Source organism: Pangasianodon hypophthalmus, chromosome 13, assembly GCF_027358585.1.
Source record: "Pangasianodon hypophthalmus isolate fPanHyp1 chromosome 13, fPanHyp1.pri, whole genome shotgun sequence".
In the NCBI taxonomy this organism is placed as follows: domain Eukaryota; kingdom Metazoa; phylum Chordata; class Actinopteri; order Siluriformes; family Pangasiidae; genus Pangasianodon; species Pangasianodon hypophthalmus.
In genome coordinates, this window is record NC_069722.1 from 13,686,789 (window position 1) to 13,695,806 (window position 9,018).

At 38.2% G+C, this 9,018-nt stretch overlaps 1 protein-coding gene across 1 annotated transcript; it reads right to left on the reverse strand.

Moving 5' to 3' along the window:
- Positions 1 to 1,372: 1,372 nt before the first annotated feature.
- On the reverse strand, positions 1,373 to 8,527 carry nme4 (NME/NM23 nucleoside diphosphate kinase 4). The gene is made up of 5 exons (XM_026916077.3): positions 8,259 to 8,527; positions 4,714 to 4,844; positions 3,600 to 3,701; positions 2,017 to 2,129; positions 1,373 to 1,829 (listed from the first exon to the last, which is right to left on the reverse strand). The coding sequence occupies exons 1-5, from the start codon at positions 8,386 to 8,388 to the stop codon at positions 1,709 to 1,711; spliced, it is 597 nt and encodes a 198-aa protein (XP_026771878.3). The 5' UTR covers positions 8,389 to 8,527; the 3' UTR covers positions 1,373 to 1,708.
- Between the last annotated feature and the right edge of the window lie 491 nt (positions 8,528 to 9,018).

The window sequence follows — 9,018 nt, forward strand, 5'->3', positions numbered from 1 at the left end:
ACACACACGTTCACACTTAGGGGCAGTTTAGAGTAGCCAGTCCACCTAGCAGCATGTTTTTGGAAAATGGGAAGAAACCCTCATGCATACGGGGACAACATGCTGCCATATGTGCCACTATGCCACCTTCATTAGAGTGTTGCTCTGATTATGACTTTATCTGCGTAAACCTGCCTAGTAATGTTCTAATGATTTCTGTGTGAGGTTTACTGGTGCTGATCGGTGGTTCTGTCACTTGTAAGTCATAGTTCTAGTGCCAATTTCAAGACACATTGCTTTTGCATCTTTGCACTCATCATAAAAATTAACTACAATAATTTTATAAAATAAACATTCATTCATTCATTCATTCATCTTCAGTACCCGCTTTATCCGGGTCAGGGTCGTGGTGAATCTGGGGTCTGTTATGAGAACACTGAGTGCATGGTGAGAGAATTCAACCCCAGATGGGTCTCTAGTCCATCGCAGGGCACCATACACATACATTCATACACTCATTCACACCTAGTGGTAATTTAGCATAGCCAATCTATCTACCTGCATGTTTTTGGACAGTGGGAGGAAAACTGAGGACCCAGAAGAACATGAACATGGTGAGAACATGTGAAACTCTGCACGGAGAGTAACCCAAGCTCAGGATTGAAACAGTAAGCCACTGCACCTCCATGCCACCCAGAACACAAACATTACCCAAATAATTACTTTTTTCTTGTAAACAATAGAATAAATCTTTGTTCTAACAAAAAAAATAATTCTCATGGGAGGTACTTTTTAAATAATAGTATTTTCTCCCCCCAAAAGAAAGTGCCAAAAGTATTGACATCCCAAAAGAATTTTTAAATAAATATAAACAAATGGTCATTCTTGCATAGCTTATATTATTTTCCATTTGCCATCAATCCCCTGTGTTTTGCAATGTCTCTGTATGCTCAAACTCAAAATATCACTATATTAATTTTTGCTAATTTGCTCAGTGGCTAAGACGTTGGCCTTCTGATTAAAAGGTCGTGAGTTTAAAGCTCAGCACTGCCAAGCTGCCACTGCTGGGCCTTGAGCAAGGCCCTAAACCCTCAGCTGCTCAGTTGTATAAATAAGATGAATGTAAGTCGCTCTGGATAAGGGCGTCTGCCAAATGTCATAAAATGTAAATGTAAAATCTAATTTTCATGAAGGGTGTCAGTAATTCTGAAGGGCACTGCATATGCAATAGCAAAGCCGGAAACTCATTTGACCATTAATTTATTGCCAGCTCATTTTACACACAGTCCACTGTGCAGTGGTGGCTGATTTCCAACAATCTTTACAATTTTGTGTGTTTTATTTCAGATTTGGGATTTTCATGTAATGGATAATTGAACCAAATATAATAATATAGAGTATTAAAATATTTATTACAAAGGCATAATCATTTATAGCTGGTATTACAGTAATGTGCAGTTGTTTTGTTAGATCACTTGTACAGTGTTGTTCCTGTGCAAAATTTACAGATTCATTAAGAAACATCGGATGCTTTGGCTTCAAACTTTGAACATTCTTTTATAATACTGTGAATTTGAAATAGATTTTATTTATTTGGCAAACTATTCAGGAAATATATGACGAAAATTTCTGGAACATGATTAAAATATACATTGCAGAGTTAAAATCTTTTTAAAATAATTTTCTCTAAAAGTATTAAGAGGTATAACTAACATTCACAAGCACACACTCATGGATGGTAGATGTTGCCATGGTCACAACACACCCAGTCAATCAACTCGGAGCGTTGAAACCAAAGCGAGATCTCTTTTTGTGCTACTTCAGGTGAGTCAGAGGCATGCACAACGTTCCTGAAACATTAACACAAAACAGAAGGAACCCCTCATTAGGCACCTGTCCACTAAACACAGACCCAAAGTAAGTCCTAAGTAAAATGCATTAACATCTTATTTTGAAGAAAAAACAAATCTTGCAAATGTTTAGTTACTATCAGCTGTCAGTGAGACCTGGTGCATGTGACTGAGTGTGTACGTCTACCTGCTAACATGAACACTAAAGTCTCCTCTCAGAGTTCCAGGTGCAGCTTCAGCTGGGTTTGTGTCTCCCACTAGCATACGTGTTGACTTTATTACATTGTGGCCCTCCCACACCTATAAAAGATGGTCATAAAGTCAATAGAATGTTTACCTTAATACCAACAAACTTTATTTCTTCATTTAATTTGAAGCTTGCTCTGAATGAGAAGAGGCATGTTAGAATGAAGCACTCCATTTCACTGAAGCGATGTTAGTCAGTAAAATAATCAGTAATATTGGCAGAAGTTAGTTGAAGCTAGCTTCCCTTCTGTGTTGCCTTCAAAGCCACCTGCCCAAAACTCATGCACTGTCTAAGCTAGTACACCTGAATACTTTATGATTTGACAGGCAAAATGAAACATAAACATGACTGACAGGCAAATAGAGACACCTCTTTGTCCTGATTGGTTAGATATTGGAAGTCCATGTCGCCTGCTTTTGTAACAGTTTGCATCACGGTTCCCTTAACTGACATTATTTAACACATGGGTTATGTATAGAACTTTAGCACTAACACACCTTTACTAAAATAACTAACACTTGTATTAATTGATGTTTTTAATTATAAAATAAATACGCTAAATAATCAACATGTGCATTAACCAATATTCATATAATCAGTGAGTGATATTAAACCCACAATGACCAATATAGTGCAGTGGGTTGCGCAGAAGCCTCACAGCTCCAGTGGACCTGGTTCGATCCTGAGGTTAGGTTACTGTCTGTGCATGTATGAGTTTCACTGAAATGCAGCCACTGTCCAGCCAAAGCATGGTTGTAATTGGAGAAGGGCTTGAAAGTGTTTCTGGGAGTTCTTGCCATTTATATAAAGGAATGCCCTTTGTAGTTTCTTGTTGGTGTTTTCTTTCCAACTGTATGGAACCTTTAATGATCAGGTTTGTCAGAATTATTTCTAAACCATGATAAAAGTGTTAATACAACGAAAATACTTGCAGCTCACATCAGGTCCTAGGAGTTATCTTAGACTTATTTCAGTGATGTTGTAGCTTCAGGCATCAAAATTAAGGCATTTATTTATGCTCTTATTGTGAATCTGCATGTCGCATGGTGAAATTGTGCAAGTTAAATAAATAAATCAGCACCAAGAGGGAATGCCTTCTTGCAACACTAAATGATTTAATTCACACATTATGATAGAACAAGGCTGAAAGTAGCAGATGATCAAAAAAACGTTTTAGTGACAACATCAATTAGCAAATAAATTGAAACTGTGTGTGTTATCTGGGTTCTGGTTTGAATGTCACTGGTCCCTTTAAGACACTGGCTCATAAGGAAAAGGGTAGCCCTTTATACAAAGTTCACATTTCAGAACCTGCAACAGGTCTAGGTCTACTGTTTTGCAACCATTTCCTTATGTTGGGTAGATTGTGTGATGAGACAGCAGTCTAGATGAAAATTACTGAGACATTATCTTATTATCTCAAGTTAAAACAAAATAATGTAGGAAGACAGCAGTTAGATTAGATTAGTTATGTCTGGAGTTGCTTTGTTTCCTAGTTTTCAGTTTTAGTTCTGGATCCTCACCATTGCCACCACAGGCCCTGAGGTCATATACTGCAGTACACTGGGGTAGAATGGTTTCTTACGAAGAGACACATAATGCTGGGCCAGTAATTCTTCAGATACCTAAAACATGCATATAATAATAAATCATTACTCAGTGTATTTCAATAACATCTCATAATATTATACAAAGAAACTGTTTTCGTATAAAACCAGTCTGCTTTTCATTACCATTAGCCAGAGGTGGGTAGACGAGCCAAAAACCTCAAGTACTCCAGAAATTTATCTCACGTTCAGGCTTAATTTTTCAACCAAAATCCACTGAAGCGTATCTCAGATCCCAATTACAAATGAGTCAAAGCCAAATAATGGAAAAAATGTGAAAAGGAATCCACAAATGAAACCTCAACTAAAGCAGCAGACTTAAGGCTAGCTTTTCAAATTTTGCAAGCATTCCCCCAGCTACAAATAACATGGTCACGAAGCAGCTTTACTGAAATCTGAACATACAGTAGATCTATATCCCTAATGAGCAAGCCAGAGAGGACAGTGGCAAAGAAAAACTGGAATGATGAAACGATATAAAATTAGGTTTCGACCAAAATTGCGGTTTTCTGCCCTTAATATAAATTTATATCTCTGCTTTAAGAAAACAAATATATTTCACCGAAATGATGTAGAAATGTTTGCGATTTCAGCAGATTTGATTTCAGCACTGATGCAAGAGTGAACAGTGATAAGTCTAATCAAAAACGATGATGTGGCTTATGTTCATGAAATGCCATGACTGACCATTACCTCAAGTGATAAGACTAGAGAGATCGATGTGGATGATGCTTATGACCAAAGTGATTACATGCTTTCTAAAGTCGATTTATAATCACTGATAAAGTGTCATTAATGTTTTTCTTTAAAAGTACATTTTTGTCTTTACAAATGTGTTAGGGTTAGGGTTAAAAAAAATCTCCAATTAAAAGAAAATGCACACATGTACACAATCAATTTATTCAAAAAGTTATCCAAATCAAAGTAATGAAGTAAATGTAGTGTTCAACTACCCACATCTGACAACACTTTGTGTAATTCAGACTCACCATGTGTGTACACATCAAACACAGCAAAAGCAAACACTCACCTGCACCATCTTCAGACCTACCAAGCGGAACCCTCGCTGCTCAAAGCGTTTAATGATCTGACCAATCAGACGCCTCTGAACCCCATCCGGCTTGATGGCAACCAAAGTGCGCTCTTTTACACCAGGAATGTCTGTATTAAAATTTGCATGTTTAATTATGTATTGCATGCATAGATATAGGTTATGGCATACAGTATATTGCATACTATCAGGTACTTATTTAAGCAGCTATCTATCCTGGTCACTGAAATGAACACAATTAGAAGGAATGATTCATCCTAATGATAAGATATTGTAAATTATAATAATAATGTAGCTTAATATGAGCACATTGTTATCCTTTATCTATTGGTGTAAGGCCTACTCACTCCCTTAGTCATTATTTAAGAGAATCACTAATTCCTCATCACTACTGAGTTGCCTCACTAAAGGAATCACTTAAAGATAAAAAATGTAATCTTTACGTCGTTTTACCTACTTTTGCACTACTATGCACATAAACATTCACTCACACACACGATTAAAGAATACTTTCTTGCAAATGTGAGGTGCATGTGATCTGTAAAGTCAACCATAATGTCATGATCACATTAGAATGCGCGCACACACACACACACACACACACACACACACACACACAAACTACCAAATCAATGCCCCAGCACTGTGGACAGGAAGAGTGCATTCGAGGTTGCTGATATTGGTTTAAAGTTAGAGTTGTTGAGAACAAATAAATATTTGGTGTAGATTAGAAAGAAAAAGGCAAGTTTAAGAGCAGATTAGCATTCGGGCATAGACTTTGAGAGTTTTCTATAAATTATACTGAGAGTGAGTCACTTTAGCCCCCAAATTCAGTGAGTCATTTTAGTTAATAGTATACTCGAATATTATATAAAAAGCAATATTTATCCATTCCTCCCTCCCACCATTTTCCATATTTTTCAAATTTTTTCACATCAAAACTGATTTTCTGACTTCTGGCATTCATCTTGGATTTAAATTCATTTCTCATGGGGCATTGTACAGTATGTTAAAAAAAGAAACTCCTATGAAAGGAGAGCACGTGAACACACACGCACATCATTAACCATGGTTTCACTAATCAGTTTATCTAGAAACCATGCTGGGACACTGCCAGAGAACATGAAATGTCTCTGAGTCACAGAATACTGAAAGACTAAATACAGCACTCAGTAAAACAAAAAAAAATTAATGAATTAGTTGAAATACTGGGTGTGAGGAGTGTGTGTCTTCGAGTCGCAGAAGTACCCACAGATGTAGCCTGTTAATGGTGAGACTCTACATGCTAGCAATACTTTCAAGTGTTTCAAATCATGTCTGATGCCAAATTAAAGAACATTAGCATTTCCTACATTTCAGGTATGTTTTCATAGCACTATCATAAAATAACATGTTAACATATAATGTCATATTACTGACCAGGGGTGGACTTACAGTGCCTTGCAAAAGTTTTCATACCCACTGAACTTTTCCAAATTTTGTCACGTTACAACCACAAACAAAAATGTATTTTATTGGGATTTTATGTGATAGACCAACACAAAGTGGCACATAATTGTGAAGTGGAAGGAAAATGATAAACAGTGTCCAAAATTTTTTACAAATAAATATCTGAAAAGTGTGACGCGCATTTGTATTCAGCCCCCCTGAATCAATACTTTGTAGAACCACCTTTTGCTGCAATTACAGCTGCAAGTCTTTTGGGGTATGTCTCTACCAGCTTTGCACATCTAGACAGTGAAATTTTTGCCCATTCTTCTTTGCAAAATAGCTCAAGCTCAGTCAGATTGGACGGAGAGCGTCTGTGAACAGCAATTTTCAAGTCTCGCCACAGATTCTCAATTGGATTTAGGTCTGGACTTTGACTGGGCCATTCTAACACATGAATATGCTTTGATCTAAACCATTCCATTGTAGCTCTGGCTGTATGTTTAGGGACGTTGTCCTGCTGGAAGGTGAACCTCCGCCCCAGTCTCAAGTCTTTTGCAGACTCTAACAGGTTTTCATCTAAAATTGCCCTGTATTTGGCTCCATCCATCTTCCCATCAACTCTGACCAGCTTCCCTGTCCCTGCTGAAGAAAAGCATCCCCACAACGTGATGCTGCCACCACCATGTTTCCATCACACATAGGCCGAAATGTTCAATTTTGGTCTCATCTGACCAGAGCACCTTCTTCCACATGTTTGCTGTGTCCCCCACATGGCTTGTCGGAAACTGCAAATGGGACTTCTTATGGCTTTCTTCTTGCCATTCTTCCATAAAGGCCAGATTTGTGGAGTGCACGACTAATGGTTGTCCTGTGGACAGATTCTCCCACCTGAGCTCTGGATCTCTGCAGCTCCTCCAGAGTTACCATGGACCTCTTGGCTGCTTCTCTGATTAATGCTCTCCTTGGGATATTGTTTTATAACCTAACCCTGCTTTAAACTTCTCCACAACTTTATCCCTGACCTGCCTGGTGTGTTCCTTGGTCTTCATGATGCTGTTTGTTCACAAATGTTCTCTAACAAACCTCTGAGGGCTTCTCAGAACAGCTGTATTTATACTGAGATTAAATTACACACAGGTATACTCTACTAATTAGGTGACTTAGGGGCTGAATACAAATGCACGTCACACTTTTCAAATATTTATTTGTAAAACATTTTGGACACCATTTATCATTTTCCTTCCACTTCACAATTATGTGCCACTTTGTGTTGGTCTATCACATAAAATCCCAATAAAATACATTTTTGTTTGTGGTTGTAACATGACAAAATGTTCAAAAAGTTCAGTGGGTATGAAAACTTTTGCAAGGCATAGTAGCACTAGGCAAAGGTAGGCAACCGCCTTCGAACTCCAGAAACCAAGTGCCCCCTAGCATTCTGGATTGCAGTCAAAATGCCAATCAACACGCCCAAGTAGTCTATAATAATAATAATAATAATAATAATAATAATAATAATCCTTCATTTTGGGGGTTTTCCACAACACTTTTCCCACACATTTGGTATCTTTCAAGTGTTTCCACATACTCACATGAACTCATATGTGGTGTTCACATGCAGGGTATTTCCCTATAGCACATTTTTCATTTTATATATTGATTCGAGTTCTTATTTCCTGAAGTGTGACTCGACTTGGACATCACAGAGAATATCTTTTCACTTTTCTCTGTTTCCTACTGATTTGTGCTCAAGTAACGAGAAAAAACAAACAAAAAAAGAAACAGCCAGAAACTATTCCTATCTATTGAAAAACTGAGTGAATAAATTGTGATGTCCTTGAACGCACCCTAAACCCTCAGTCTGGCGTCTCGCGCACTGACAGGCGAGGAGATAAAGCGGGTTGAGGTAACAAACTAAACAAACTAACGAGTAACGATACCACACTCAGCTAAACTCAAAAAATGAATGTACTGTAACTCAAAACCTGACTCTAATTCATGAACAAGTCTAATATAGAAACAAAATTGAAAAAAATCTCAGTAAAAGAACACGGTTCGTGGGCTCATTTGTGCGCGCGCGCGCAAACACACACCTGAGGCGCTGCTGCTGGTCCGCGCGTGCGTCTGTAGCTGAGCCCGCAGGGCTGCTGTGGATTGCGGGAAGATCCGTTTCCCGCTGCTCATGAGAAACCGCTTCAACACGCACCGTGTTACACCCGCCATCACTACACAAAAATGTGTCACACTAAGTCTTCTGGAGGTCAAAACTCTATAGAGGAAGCGCGTCAATGTACTACTGAGAGAGCTCTGAGGTTTTCTTCTGTCAGAGCAGCTAACAGTGATCAAAACACACACACACACACACACACACACACACACACGGTCATTCACCTGACGGGTCACACTCACGTGTCTACTCAGAGAAAAAGATCATGACTGACTAGATAATGACATTACATAAATGACACCCAAAGTCCAGTTACAATTAAATAATTTTTTTTTTTTTAAAAAAAGAAAGATATAAAAAAAAAAAACCAGCCAGATCCACCACAGAGTCTAGAGATGCTGCAGTTCTCACTGTTCACTGAAGATAACAACTTAATTAATGCTTTTCCTGTTTGGATTTTGAAGCATCTAGAACATGAAAATGAGGTCTCTAGTCTCCAAGCAAATACTGACGTATACCCGCTTAAATCAAAGTTTATGCTGGGACAAGGTCACAAAACAAACATTACCCTTGCTCAGGGAACAAGTGGGATAGTGAACATGTCTGAGCATGGATCAGGACACGTACTTCATATACAAATAAATAACATGCGCCATAGGCTACTGACCCATGCAATGCTGGTAAAG

Excerpts from the sequence above, each read along its gene's own strand:
- nme4 (XM_026916077.3), bottom strand. The coding sequence starts at position 8,388 with ATGGCGGGTGTAACACGGTGCGTGTTGAAGCGGTTTCTCATGAGCAGC. Across the intron at positions 4,845-8,258 it reads GACCAGCAGCAGCGCCTCAG|ACATTCCTGGTGTAAAAGAG; the intron begins GTGTGTGTTTGC and ends ATTTTAATACAG. Across the intron at positions 3,702-4,713 it reads TAGGTCTGAAGATGGTGCAG|GTATCTGAAGAATTACTGGC; the intron begins GTGAGTGTTTGC and ends TGCATGTTTTAG.